The sequence below is a fragment of the Hyperoodon ampullatus genome, assembly GCF_949752795.1.
Source record: "Hyperoodon ampullatus genome assembly, chromosome: 8".
NCBI classification, from domain to species: domain Eukaryota; kingdom Metazoa; phylum Chordata; class Mammalia; order Artiodactyla; family Ziphiidae; genus Hyperoodon; species Hyperoodon ampullatus.
The window spans coordinates 19965085-19980764 of record NC_136921.1 but is presented as its reverse complement, the minus strand read 5'-3'; the positions used below and the strand labels follow the sequence as shown (position 1 = coordinate 19980764).

General features: G+C 36.8%; 1 protein-coding gene across 2 annotated transcripts in view; it reads right to left on the bottom strand.

The window, feature by feature from the left end:
• Positions 1–15680, bottom strand: part of USP37 (ubiquitin specific peptidase 37) — a gene marked incomplete at its 5' end in the record, with an annotated part of 91763 nt that overhangs the window by 57552 nt on the left and 18531 nt on the right. For both annotated transcript variants that reach the window (XM_079710240.1, XM_079710241.1), the window contains 4 exons: positions 160–291; positions 5361–5522; positions 11795–11879; positions 13409–13506. In XM_079710240.1, the coding sequence (XP_079566366.1) occupies positions 160–291; positions 5361–5522; positions 11795–11879; positions 13409–13506 (477 nt within the window). The remainder of the gene's footprint in view (positions 1–159; positions 292–5360; positions 5523–11794; positions 11880–13408; positions 13507–15680) is intronic.

Sequence of the window (15680 nt, the reverse complement as noted above, 5' to 3'; positions counted from 1 at the left end):
CTAGTAAAAGAGACAAGTTTAGCAGGTTTTACAAAACACTGGATGGTATTATATTTTAAGGACTGCTAACAATGGCACATAAAATTTTAAGTGTCTAATACTCCATTATTCTATAATAAATAAGGTAAAAAGGTTACTCAGTAAGTACATAACAGTTACCTGATAAGTGCGTTGAGTGGAATTTTCTTCCATGGGATACCTTGCTTGAGCAAGTCATTTGCAAATGATTGGAGTGAAAACAGAGACTGTAAAATAGCATTCATATAGCAGGTATTTCCCAAATTGGAGAAGCTGAAAATGAAAGAAATAGTACTTTTGAAGACAACAGTAGTTCCTGAAGTATGTTCACTTGAGCAGGGGTTCTCCACTATCGCATGCATCAGAATCACCTGGAGGGTTTGTTAAAATACATATTGCTAGGCCCCAACTCCCGAGTTTCTGATTCTGTAGGTCTGGACAGGGAAGGTGCAAAAAATGTGCACTTCTAACAGGATCCCAGTTGATGCTGATGCAGTATAACATTAATACAACTTAGTTTCATCTCAAGGAAAATTATACATTTTCAAATGAATGCTAAAAAGGACTGGGGACTTATATAGAATATATATACGCTTAATGGGTACCGCCAAACATTATTCCAAAGTACATATTTTTAAAAAAACATTTGTTTGGAAATATTCTCAAACTTTCAGAAAAGTTGCACAGAATAATATTCTTTATCTAGATTCACCGATTGTTAACCCTTTTGTACTCTGTGCTTTATCATTTAACACCTCTCTCTCTCTATTTTTCCTGAACCATCTGAGAGTAGGCTGCATAGATCATACCCATTTAGCTCTAAATACTTCAGGGTATATTTCAAAAGAACGAGAACATTCTCTTATATAACCAGAGTACAGCTACGAGCATTATAAAATTTAATGCTAACATAATACTCTTATCTAATATACTTTCTTTAATCCAATTTTGTCAATTGACAATGTTTCTTCACAGTATTTTTTTCTCCCTAAGCACAAGATTCAGTTCAGGATAACATAATGCATTTAGTTTTCATGTCTCTTTAGTTTTCTTCAATCTGGAGTAATTCTTACATTTGGACTCAACTCTGTCATGTTGTTATAATTTTACTTATCTATTTCGTGTGTTTTAGAAATATTTCTTTTGGTTTTAAGAAAGGCTTTTTTAGAAGTGGTTATATCTGTATTTGTACTTTTTTTATAGTGCTCATAAACCTTTTTTTTTTTTTCCGGTACACAGGCCTCTCACTGTTGTGGCCTCTCCCGTTGCGGAGCACAGGCTCCGGACGCACAGGCTCAGCGGCCATGGCTCACGCGCCTAGCCGCTCCGCAGCATGTGGGATCTTCGCAGACCGGGGTGTGAACCCGTGTCCCCTGCATCGGCAGGCGGACTCTCAACCACTGCGCCACCAGGGAAGCCCATAATCCTTGTTTTTTAAGTTTTTTTTTTTTTTACTATCTAGTCTGTCCACTTTAAATAGTACTCTTTGTGACTTCTGATACCACTTACTTTCAAGCCCCTTCCCTGTAACCAGTGCTGCAAACAACCAAGATCCAGACCTATATTCAATATTTAGAAACTTAGTATTTGAATTTCTCTTTCTGAGAGTGATTTTTTTCTGTGCTTCATCTAAGTCTTTTACTCCTATATATTCTTTTTTCATGAAATCTCTTAAGCCTCTTGTCCCTGACTCTCAGCACCCACAGGCTTAAAGCAGTGGGAAACAGGAACACTGCTAGAATCTGCTTTGCTTCTCTACTTAGAAAGTAGTTTAAAGGTGATGGTATTCTTTGTCTCCTAGAATGCTAAAGGTTATATGTGTTTTTCTTTGAACTCCTCATACTTTTTATGTTTTGTGGGGGATTTGTGAGGAATACTGGAATTAGGTAGCCTCCATTATCCTCTAGAATTGGCAGCTTTCTACTCGGTATTTTTGTTTGTTTGTTTTTTAAGGAGTCCTTAGTCCTGGGTATTTAGCCTACTTGAAATACTGCACTCAAATTCCTGCAAGAAGTCTGAAAAAAGGAAAGCTGGGTACAGGTACTATACAGAAATTAAAGAAACACTGGAGGTAGAGAGGGAGCCTGGAGCACCAAGGGTAACTCAAGGATATCGAAGGACTCAGAAGGATATGAATGACAGAGACCAAAAGTAAACTATAAAATACATAGGAGGAGGCACTAAGAAGATGAGCCAAGTAAGGTCAAGGTAGATAGAAATAAGATATGGATGAAAAATGGTCACAAAATAGGACAGACTAATATAAAAACGTCTGGTAAGGAAGCAGCAAGATAATAATTTGAGGCAGAACAATGAGAATGAAGAAGAAAGGAAAATAAGAATTAAACTGGAAGGTAAACATTTTAGAAGACAAAGCAAAAAAGAAGAGGCTCAGAGAAGAAAAGTAAGTAGAGAAGAAAGTGAAATGTTTTCATTACAAGTTTTATGTTCTTTTCTGCTAAAATATGAGGCAAATAAACTACTATGGATAAACCAAACTGGCAGACACCAGTCACTCAAGTAAAAAGGTAATCCGAAAGCTGGGGAAAAACAGTAATCTGAGTGAGATTAAAAACAAACAAGCTGGTAGGTTTTGGGAAAGCAATGTGGTAAGAGTAATCAAAAATTTCAAAGTGCCTCTCTTAGTCTTAACAATTCTATTACCAAGAATTTTTCCTATAGAAAAGTTCTAACAAATATTAAAAACACATGTATATAAAAATGTTCGTTTTAGCCTGGATTATAATTGGAAAAAAGGGGAATCTAAATGCACACTAACATGGTTAAAGGTTATGTACTAACATAAGAGGATGCCCATAATTAATGTGGGGTAGAAAGAAATCAGGGAACAGAGAAGTAATATAGCATAGTGATTAAGAATGCAAGTGAACATGGTGATCATTTTGAAGTGTACAGAAATACTGAATCACTATGTTGTGCACCAGTACTAACATAGTGTTGTAGGTCACTTATACTTCAAAAACAAATAAATAAACAAACAAACTCACAGAAGAGATCAGATTTGTGGTTACTGGACGTGGGGAGTAGGGGAAGGGGGAACTGGATGAATGTGGTGAAAAGGTATAAACTTCCAGTTATCAGATAAATAATTACTAGGAATATAATGTACAACATGATTAATATAATTAACACTGCTATATGTTATATAGGAGAGTTGTTAAGAGAGTAAATCCTAAGAGTTCTCAAAGATTCTTGAGAAAGGAAAAAATATTTTTTCTAGGGAACTCTCCTACACTGTTGGTGGGAATGTAAATTGGTGCAGCCACTGTGAAAAACAGTACGGAGGTTACTCAGAAAACTAAAAATAGAATTACCATATGATCCAGCAATCCCAATCCTGGGCATATATCCAGACAAAGCTATAATTCAAAAAGATACATGAACCCCTATGTTCATAGCAGCACTATTCACAACAGGCAAGACATGGAAACAACCTAAATGTCCACTGACAGATAAATGGATAAAGAAGATGTGGTATATATATACAATGGAATATTACTTGGCCATAAAAAAGAATGAGGGGTCTCCCTGGTGGCACAGTGGTTGAGAGTCCGCCTGCTGATCCAGGGGACGCGGGTTCGTGCCCCGGTCCGGGAGGATCCCACATGCCGCGGAGCGGCTAGGCCCGTGAGCTATGGCCACTGAGCCTTCGCGTTGGGAGCCTGTGCTCCGCAACGGGAGAGGCCACAGCAGTGAGAGGCCCACGTACCACAAACAAAAAAAAAAAAGAATGAAATAATGCCATATGTAGCAACATGGATGCAACTAGATATTACCATACTAACTGAAGTAAGTCAGAAAGAGAAAGACAAATACCATATGATATCACTTAAATGAGGAATCTAAAATATGACACAAATGAACCTATCTATGAAACAGAAACAGAACCACAAACATAGATAACAGACCGGTGGTTGCCAAGGGAGAGGGGGCTGGGGGAAAGGAAAGAGTGGGAGATTGGGGTTAGCAGATGTAAGCTATTATATATAGAATGGATAAACAACAAGGTCCTACTGTATAGCACAGACAACTATATTCAAGAGCCTATGGTAGCATGATAGGGCTTCCCTGGTGGCACAGTGATTAAGAATCCACCTGCCAATGCAGGGGACATGGGTTCGAGCCCTGGTCCAGGAAGATCCCACATGCCATGGAGCAACTAAGCCCGTGCGCCACAACTACTGAGCCTAAGCTCTAGAGCCCGCGAGCCACAACTACTGAACCCGTGTGCCACAACTACTGAAGCCTGCACGCCTAGAGCCCATGCTCCACATCAAGAGAAGCCACTGCAATGAGAAGCCTATGCACCTCAACGAAGAGTAGGCCCCTGCTCACCGCAACTAGAGAAAGCCCACGTGCAGCAACGAAGACCCAACACAGCCAAAAATAAATAAATAAAATAAATAAATTTAAAAAAATAGCCTATGATAAACCATCATGGAAAAGATATTAAAAAAACCAATGTATATATATGTATAACTGAATCACTTTGCTGTATAGCAGAAATTAACACAACATTGTAAATCAACTACACTTCAATGAGAAAAATATTTTTTCTTTTTCTTTTGTTTTATATCTATATAAGATGATGGATATTCACTAAACTTATTGTGGTAATCATTTCATGATGTATGTAAGTCAAATCATTATGCTGTACAATTTAAACTTACACAGTGCTGTACATCAATTATATCTCAATAAAATTGGAAGGAAAAAAATGCAAGTGCAGTCCAATTGCCTAGATTTACTACTGCTGTACTACAACACCTCAAGTAAGTTAATTAACTTCTCTAAGCCTTAGTTACTTCATCTATAAAAACAGATTTTTTAATACGTCTAGCTCAGAGAGCTATTGCGAAGATTTAAAGAAAAAAATTCATTTAAATGCTTAGCACAGTCTCTGGCACGTAACAAACACTTTAGATAAAGCTGCTATTATTATTATAGTTATTATACCATGGTCTCATTTTTGGGTGTTTAATAAGAATATAAGCATGAAGGGGCTGGGAAGGATATAAATAAAATTAATGTTGAAGTATCTCAGGAGATGACATGTATGGGATTTAAGAATATGCACTTTCTGCTTTTGACAAATGTCTATATATATATATAAATATATGCATATATATTTTTTCAAAGTTTGAAAATTAGAGGCCAGATAATGGACTGAATTTTATGGATGTGAGAAATCTTTAATAAGTGAGCAAATATTTGAGAACTAAAATTAATATGACTCCTTTATTCATTTTTTTATACCAAGTAAAACATACTTCAGTTGAATCACTTTATAAAAAGAAAGCAAAATAAAAGAATTTACCTACCCCTGCAGTTGCTGCTGTTGGTGAGAGGAAAGGGGCACTCTTGGTTTGTTCCAGCCAGTGTAATCCTGGTTACACCTCAGTTTTTTAACAGAAAGAGGAGCTGGCTGAGGAAGAAATCCCAAACTTCTTTTGGCAGAGGGAGTTTGGCTTGAAATATTAGTCCTATAAAAAAGAAAAAATGAAGAAGCATAACACTTTTGAATGTTACTTTCTTCCCCCAGTAGATTCAGAGAAGTCAAGGTCTAGGGGAAAAAAATCCTGAATTTGAGGAAATATCAGTAATAATGATCACTTGGGAGAAAATTTCATAAATGTAAATCAGTAAATCTGTTGATAGGGAGCTGAAGGCATAATACTGTACCTACATAACCTATAATCAAAATAATCCAAGTTAATGGCCTGAGAAAAGCCATAAATAGTTTTACTTCTTTATTCACTTTTATCCACTTAATGACTATCATACATTAGTTTACCTAGTCTTGAAAACATTTAGGCAGTGAACTTTTTCCACTGCTAGACAACAAATATTCTTACCCAATCTCCTTGAGAACTTACTCTAATTTATATGCTTAGCAGTGAAAATAGTAGGAGTAATTTCATTTAAAGTTTTCCTAGATACTGACTGTTTTCCAAAGAGGCTGTACCAATTTATATTTCCATCAGTAGTGAATTTCCCTTTCTTTACATGGTCTCCATTACATTATTACCACTCGAATGAGTGAAACATGATCTCATTGTTATTTTGTTTTATATTTTCCTGATTACTACCAAAGTTGAACATATCAATCTTTTCTTTATGGTTTCAATTTCTGTGTCTGGTTTAAGAATCATTCTGTAGGGACGTCCCTGGTGGCGCAATGGATAAGAATCCGCCTTCCAATGCAGGGGACATGGGTTCGAGCCCTGGCCCATGAAGATCCCACATGCCGCAGAGCAACTAAGCCCGTGCGTCACAACTACTGAGCCTGCGAGCCACAACTACTGAGCCCATGTGCCACAACTACTGAAGCCCACGCGCCTAAAGCCCATGCTCCGCAACAAGAGAAGCCATCGCAATGAGAAGCCTGCGCGTCGCAACGAAGAGTAGCCCCCGCTCACTGCAACTAGAGAAAGCCCACACACAGCAACGAAGACCCATTGCAGCCAAAAATAAATGAATAAATTTAAAAAAAAAAGGAATCATTCTGTAATGTAAGGTCAGAGAAATGTTTTCCTATATTTTCTTTTAAAAGTTTAAAATCTTGTTTTCCCTCCTACTCAGGTCTTCAAGCTGTCTGAACATTTACTTTTTGCATCTTGTAAAGCAGGAATAGTATTTGCTTTTTTATAAGGAAAAACCAATTGTCCCCAAACAACTTATTGTCTGCCTAGGCCATCTGTTAGCCAGTGTCTGGTTTTTTACTCAAAAAAAAAAAAATTGTGAAATAGAATACAGAAAAGTATATAAAAATCAAATGTGTAACACTGTGGTACAGGATGTTGATAGTGAGGGAAGTTTTGTGTGTGAGGGAGGATGGGGGTATTAGGCACACTTTGCACTTTCTGTTCAATTTTGCTGTGAACCTAAAGCTGCTCTAGAAAGAAAAGTTTATTAATTAAAAATCAAGTGTGGAGCTTAACAATATTTTTATAAAGCAAACACATATGTAAACAACCATTAATGTCAAAAACCTCCAAGTATCCCTTCCCAATCACAACCCCATTCCTCTACCCTAAAAGTTATCATTAGCTTTCTATCAGTTTTATTTCTTACTATGTACTCCTACATATTGTAGTTTGGACAATGAAAGGTGTATCTGTTTTCATCCTTTTGCTTTCAACCTTTCTCCATCTTTATACTGTAGTTGTCTTTTAAACAGCACATGGATTCTTCTTCTTCCTTTAAAGTCCAGTCTTTCTCTTTAACTGAAACATTTAGTGTATTTAATGTCATTATTTAGGTTAATAACTCAAAATCTTTGTCTACTAATTCTATCATATGTGCCATTTCTGAGTATTTATTAATTTTTCTCTTCTTATGAGCTGTATTTTCCTGTTTGTTTGTAAGTTTAGTAATATTTTCTTGGATGTCAGACATTGTGAATTTTATCTTGTGGGGTGCTGTGTATTTTTTATTTCTATAAACATTCTCAAATTTTGTTCTGGGATGTGGTTAGGTTACCGGGAAACAGTTTGATCTTTTTCGATCTTGCTTTTAAGGTTTGTCATGTGGGAAAAGAGCAGCAATTCGTCTAGGGATAGTTTTTCCTCACTAATGAGGCGAGACCTTTCTTAGGCATTCAAATTGCTGCTATTAGGAACAGGAACTATGCCTGGCTTTATGTATACTCCAAGTATTATTCCCTGACATCCTTTTGGGTGGTTCTTTCCCTGGCCTTGACTAGTTTCCTCACCTGCATATGCTGTTCAGCACTCAAAATGAATACTCAAGGGGACCCTCTGCAGATCTCTGCAATTCCTTCTCTGTGCAGCTTTCCCCTCTGGTACTCTGCTTGGTGAATTCTAGCCGCCCTTGGCCTCCCTGGACTCCTAGCTCCACTTCTTCAACTCAGGAGGAGCACAGGGCTAGCTCTGCATGGTTCTCCCTCCTTGTGTAGCAACCTGGAAACTTTTACTAGGAAGCAAGCTGAGGCAGTAATGAGCTTAATTTGTTTCCCATCTCTCAGGGATCACTGTCCTTCACTGACTCATGTCCAATGTCTCAAGATCCATTGTTTCATACAGTTTGTCCAGGTTCTTAGTTGTTTCATGAAGGAGGGTAATCTGGTCCCTGTTATTCCATCTTGGCCAGAAGTGGAAGTCATCTTTAACTTTTTAATATATCTATGTTAACTGTGGCCTCCTCTCAAACAAAAAACGAACTTAAAATGTTTTAATTTCCCTGTACTTTTCTCCACTCCTTTATTTCTTCTTATTGTATATTTTATTAGTTTTTTTGTTTTTAATTCTATCATCATTTTATAAAAACTATCAAAATGTATTTATTTATTTTATTTATTATTATTATTTTTTACATCTTTATTGGAGTATAATTGCTTAACAATGGTGTGTTAGTTTCTGCTTTATAACAAAGTGAATCAGTTATACATATACATATGTTCCCATATCCCCTCCCTCTTGCGTCTCCCTCCCACCCTCCCTATCCCACCCTTCCAGGCGGTCACAAAGCACCGAGCTGATGTCCCTGTGCTATGCGGCTGCTTCCCACTAGCTATCTTCCTTACGTTTGGTAGTGTATATATGTCCATGCCTCTCTTTCGCTTTGTCACAGCTTACCCTTCCCCCTCCCCATATCCTCAAGTCCATTCTCTAGTAGGTCTGTGACTTTATTCCTGTCTTACCCCTAGGTTCTTCATGACATTTTTTTTCTTATATTCCATATATATGTGTTAGCATACGGTATTTGTCTTTCTCTTTCTGACTTACTTCACTCTGTATGACAGACTCTAGGTCTATCCACCTCATTACAAATAGCTCAATTTTGTTTCTTTTCATGGCTGAGTAATAGTCCATTGTATATATGTGCCACATTTTGTTCATCCATTCATCCGATGATGGACACTTAGGTTGTTTCCATCTCCGGGCTATTGTAAATAGGGCTGCATTGAACATTTTGGTACATGACTCTTAAAATTATGGTTTTCTCAGGGTATATGCCCAGTAGTGTCAAAATGTATTTAGATGCATAGAATAAGCCTGGAAGGATATCAGTAACAGTAGTTGCCTCTTGAAAGAAAATGAACAAGCAGGAGTTAGGAGAGATTTATTGTTCACTATATGCACCCTGAAACTTTTGAAGTTTCTATCATACGCCCTTATTACCTATACAAAATAATAAATTTTAAAGGTATTTAATTTTTAAATATGCTTAACATTTTTTTTGCTCACTGATTTTTCTTACTTCTACTCCTTTTGTTCAGTTTTCTTCTTGCTAAATAAATTCTGTCTTTGTATATCTAAAAACAGCAATTTTTCAGAAGTTGTTTTCATCTTTTGAATTTAATAAACATGTCGTTCTTTATTCTCTTTTTTTGGCTGCATGGCACAGCATGTGGAACTTCCCCGACAAGTGATCGAACCTGTGCCCCCTGCATTGGAAGCACGGAGTCTTTTTTTTTTAATTAATTAATTTACTTATTTTATTTTTGGCTGCCTTGAGTCTTCGTTGCTGCGTGCAGGCTTTCTCTAGTTGTGGCGAGCGGGGGCTACTCTTCGTTGTGGTGCACCGGCTTCTCATTGCGGTGGCTTCTCTTGTTGCGGAGCACGGGCTCTAGGCACGCGGGCTTCAGTAGTTGGAAGCAAGGAGTCTTAACCACTGGACCACCAGGGAAGTTCTGTCTGCATTCTTGAATTAAAATTTAGCTGGATATGGAATTCTTTGATATTATTACTCCAGTGTCTTCTGTTCCTATTGTTGCTAATGTCAGTTTTCCTTTTATAGACGATATTTTTCTTTCTCTTAGCTTTTAAAATTTCTTTACCCATCATCTTCTACAATGTGGATTAAAAAGATATATATATTGGCTGTTTGGCATTTGTTGAGGCATTTCAATGTGGACTTCCACCATTTTCATCCATTCTTTCTTTGACAAATCCTTGCCTTTATTCTCCTTAGTCTTTTTCTTTTTTTTTCAAAATGCTATTAAGACATGGAGGGTAGACCAAGGAGCCCAACATAATTCTCTTAATTTCATTTACATTTACCATCTCCTCTCTGTGCTACATCCCATGATCATGCATTTTTTTTTTTTTTTTTTTTTGCAGTATGTGGGCCTCTCACTGTTGTGGCCTCTCCCATTGCAGAGCACAGGCTCCGGACGCACAGGCTCAGCAGCCATGGCTCACGGGCCTAGTTGCTCCGCGGCATGTGGGATCTTCCCGGACCGGGGCACGAACCCGTGTCCCCTGCATCGGCAGGCGGACTCTCAACCACTGCGCCACCAGGGAAGCCCTATCATGCATTTTTGATGTGTTTAGTAGCTGTATCAGTCTGGACCTCTAACCTGCATAGGACTTTATATCAGGGGTTCAGAATTCTTGCCCCTATGCAGGTAACACTACAGCAGATGCCAATCATTGCAATTCCCATTTTTGGGTATTTGCTCTCTGTTTAGGGAGCATCAGGCAAGCAGCATACTTATGGTTCCAAACTCAGGTAGTTATACAGAAGTGTTGCGCCTTGGTTTACTAGCACAGAGAACAGTTCTAGATACCCAGCTTCACGTAGCTTCATATAAGAAACCAAATTCTAGTCTGGGCTCATGTTCAGTTCCCAATCTCATGCTGGTTTTGAAGACCCAGCCCTAAATACTTGACTCCAGTCTGTGTTTTGTAAGTGCTTTATGGCTTCAGCCTTTACTCAGTATTAGTTTGCTCACCAATCTGGAAATTTTCACCTTATCCTTGAGTGCAACTTTGCATTAAAAGAAATTTTTATTTCCTCAATCATTCCTAGGTGCAATGAATATGCTCATTCTATTATTTTGAGAAGAAATTTGTACTGTATTTAATAAATCACTTGAAAACCAAACTTAGTTCTTTCTTTTTTCAACTTAGATTCCTTTAAGATTCTTCTAATAAGCAGAAATGTCAAGTTTCCTCTGCCTTAAATTCAAATAATTTAGTTACCACTGCAGTCATAAAGTTCTTGACAGATACCACCCAAGGCTAAATATACCTAAATATACAATATCAAATTCTTTATTTTGCCTTAATCATTTAATACAAATAATCCAGATGTCTTTACCACTTTGAATTAAATTCTAGTAAAAAACAAAATATGACTTAATAGGTCATTACACATCATCATATCTATTATACACCATTACCCTCACTTTTTATCATTATCATTGCCCCTCTGTGCAGCATTCCATGATCACACCTCCTTGACAAGTGCTTAGCAGCTGCCTTATAAATTCATACCCAATAAACCTAGAAAATTTAATCTATATCTCTAGAATCAGCAATTAAATTTCTGACTAGCCTTTTCCAGTTAAAGATACCCACTAATGTGAAACTTTTGCTTTTTAAAGAAAATGCCTTAACTTTTGGCAGGTAGCTTAACAAATACACAGGCAACAAAGGCAATTTTAAAATGCCCCAAAGGACAGATCATATGTTCATCACTTGGAACAATGGAAAATACACTGGTCTAGTATCTGATCACACTGCCAGTCATAACCTGTGGCCTCAGTACAAATCTTCCTACACATCAGTTTATTCTTGTGTTGAAAAACATAAAAAATAAGAGTTTGAACTAAAACATTTCTAGAGTACTTTCTAACTAAAATGTCATGAATCTATAATTCTCATCAATTTTGTTATTTTAAATTAGGGTATTCATTTAGAGCACAATGCACAGCCCATCCCATCATTTAATATTCTGAAGAAGAAAGCTCTTCAAGTTCTTCACAAGGCATATAACCAATGCATACCTGTCTAGGTTAGTGCTGCCAGGAGAGAAGTCCTTGGATGCAGCTCTGCTACCATAAAAAGATGATGACTGCAAAGGTAAAAGCCCTAAAAAATGAACAGACACAGGAAACGTTCAATTCCTAAATCAACCATTCAAGTTCATTTAATAATAAAATTATGCATTGGGACTGTTTATATTTAAACTGTTTTTTCCCCCTTCTTTTCATCAAAATAATACATATATATGCATGTTAAAAGATCAAACACTGTGGAAAACATTATAACAGGTCATAAAAGAATACTCTCCAGCCCTAAAGCTCCACAAATTTTGCTTCCAATCTCTAACCATTTTTTGAAACGTAGTTTTTCCGATTTCCTCCACAACATTAAATAATGTTTCTATAATTTCTTGATTTATTCATTTTTAAACAATATCAGCTGATTCCCTTTTTGAAAAATTAGAAATAATTTCTTATTTACATCACCCCTACTCTTGTCCTCCTCTCTCCAACCAATTACCAGTTGTGTTATTTTGTTTTATTTATTTATTTTTTGGCCATGCCACGTGGCTTGCAGGATCTTAGTTCCCTGACCAGGGATTGAACCTGGGCCCACGGCAGTAAAAGCGCCGAGTCCTAACCACTGGATTGCCAGGGAACTCCCTATCAGTTGTGTTATTTTAGTACTACTGATTAACTTTGCAACTTTAACACACTTAAACTTTCTACATTTTAGTCCATGAACCCTTTTATCACTTGATCATTTACTTCCTTCTCTCTCTCCTCTTCTACATCAACTTTTGTAAGACGTACCTTAACTTCAACAGTATTAAGGATCATTACGTCTTTAAGTATTCTGTTTTCTAACTATATAGGTTGATTGCAAAAACTGAAAACCAGTAAGTGGAGTTTACATAATGTATTATTATTTCAGAGGTAAGAATTACATTAGAGAGACTCTTTCTGTAGGAGTCCAATGTTACAACTCTGAACCACTGAAAGGAGACCGTTCCTAGAGTCCTGATCAAATGAATTCTCGTAAACTCCCAAATTATCAAAATCATGCCGTATTTTAGCTTGCTTCAATTTAATTTCAAGTTGAACACAGTATTCAAATCAATACCAGATACCTGAGTCTTTAAGGAGTTTAGAGGATCAGAGAGATATGTTAAGTATAGGAAACACTAATAAAAATTCAGTGACTTTTAGTTTTTGTAAAAACAAGGAACAAGTGAGCTTAAACAACTGCTTCAGGCAATAATTTCAAGATCTTCTGGAACTTCTAATAAGTAGCAACACTGATGAACTTTCATTTCAACCACTTTAACTCCCTGGATTCATTCCATGGTTCAGGTACTTTGACAATGAAATAATTTAATTCTAGGTAGTTAAACAGGGGAAAAGGCAAAGCTTAAATTCCTTGCAAGCAAAATAAAAATTCCCTTATAGTTCTAATATTTTTAAAAATATTTTAGCCAAGCACTAGATACAAATTGGTACCTGATAACCAGTACTGAATTACACAGTATTCCTGAATAATGTAGAGAAATATGCCCCAGTTTAGGTTTCTATTTCTAGTCTAATACAATCCATCATACAATAAATGAGTATCTTATAAAAAGACCAAATACTTACCTGATGTCCTATTCTCTTCTGACTGTTTCAAACTCAGCTGCTTCTCTCTACTGCTGGTTAAATACTTTCTTGAGGGATCTGTCATAGCCTTGTTGTTCCTACAGTTAATAATTTAATTCAAATATATATATGTATAAAGATACAATTCTTAATTTTAAATAGTTGTCATTAAAAATTTACATTTCAATTGCTGAATTCATTGATTTGCTTGGAAGTCAGGTTACAAGGTGTCAAAGCCTTAAGCAAATGAGGATCATAAAAATAAGCTTTCATTACCTAGTCAAAAGCCAATTTAATCCATAACCCTGGTAATGAGGCAAAAATGAAGGAGTATTTTCTTTATACAAAAGTCAAACCAGAGACAGCAATATTATATAGGTTTTCTTAGCCAAAAGCAAGGCCAGATGAAATGATTCAGCTACTAAGACCAAAAGAATCCATTAAGAACTAAGCTAAAAAAATTAAAATTAAAAAAAAATTTTAATAAATAAAATTTCTAAAAACGTAAACTATTCAAGCTTGATACTGAATAGGTTTAAAAAGTAAAACAGGACTTCCCTGGTGGCGCAGTGGTTAGGAATCCGCCTGCCAACACGGGGGACATGGGTTCGATCCCTGGTCCAGGAAGATCCCACATGCCACGGAGCAACTAAGCCCGTGTGCCACAACTACTGAAGCCCATGTGCCTAGAGCCCGTGCACCGCAAGAAAGAGTAGCCCCCGCTCAACGCAACTATAGAAGGCCTGCGCGCAGCAAAGAAGACCCAACACAGCCAAAAATAAATAAATAAATATGAAAAGTAAAACAAAATCCAAAATGTTCTTATAGTTTATGTAATTTGAAATACTATTGACTAAATGTCAACATTTCACTTCATAGTGATTAAACAATTTTAAGTTCATGAACACAAAATTAAAATTTCTTAAGCCCCCTTTCCTCCATTATTCCCAATACCGGGACCTATATTAAGTAGAGTGGGTCCATTCAGAAACATGCTCATGCTTTGATTAAAAGTGCTAATTTTAGGAGAACCATCATGAATAAAGCCTGTAAGCAGACAATGTAGATGCTCCATCCAGATTCCCTCTGGCCCCATTTCTGTGTCCTCTCATCCACACCAATTTAGGTATTTTTTGTTTGTTTTCAATTTTTTTTTATATTGGAGTATAGCTGATTAACAATGGTACGTTACTTTCAGGTGTACTGCAAAGTGATTCAGTTATACATATACGCATATCTATTCTTTTTCAAGTTCTTCAATTTAGGGTTTTTTTTTTAAATTTTTGGATAGCCTATACCTAGGGTTCTTCTTCACAGGATTGCCCTCAAGCTACTAGAGAGACTTTGCCTGAACTCTCGGAGAGTCACAAGTAAGGTCAGGTGCTAAAGTATAGAAGCCCAGCTCCCTTGCCTTGGATTAGAACAGTTTTAAGGTGAAATTTATACAACAGGTTTCTCTCTCTGGGATTAGGATGAAGCCTAACCTCTGCATTTTTCTGCTCAGAGATCAGATATCTGTCTGAGATCACACACATTCTTTGTTTCTTGCACTTCAATATCTTGCTTCCCCCACTCCCTTCCTGGGTATCCCCTGGGAATAATTCCTAAATAAATCATTTGCACACTACTCTCCATTTCAGGGTTTGTTTCTGGGGAACTTGATCTATAACCGTTAGTCCTAGAAGTGGGTCTAGGAAGCATACTCTCTAAGGACAGGATTCTGGAATTGGATCGATTGTTTGGCAATGGCAACAGAAATTCCATTCCTGGTGGTAAAATTTTTGGTATCCTATAGTGTTACACCACCAAGATTTTTCATATGTAGTGAACGACTTGGATAAAGTAGAAGAGAATATGGCTCATGCAATCTCTCCAGCATTTGAAAAATGTGGTAGAATGCACAACGGATCTTGTTAGGGTTATAGAAATGTTCTAAAACTGGATTATGCTGATAGTTGCACAACTCAATAAATTTACCAAAAATACAGAATTATACATTTAAGACAGGTGAATTTTATGATGTGTAAACTGTATCTCAATAAAGCTGTTTAAAAAAAGTCCCAAATTATTCCCTTCCTTGTACCCAAGTCCCCTATTAAGAAATGCAATCTATTTCCCCATCCCTTAATGAGGCTGGCCTTGTGATTTCCTTTTCCCAAACGAATGTGACAGACATAACAGCACATAAGTCCTGATGCTAAGGCTAAAGGCACCCTGCAAATTTCCACTTGTTCTCTTGGAACCCTAACACAGCTTTGTGAATAATTCCAGG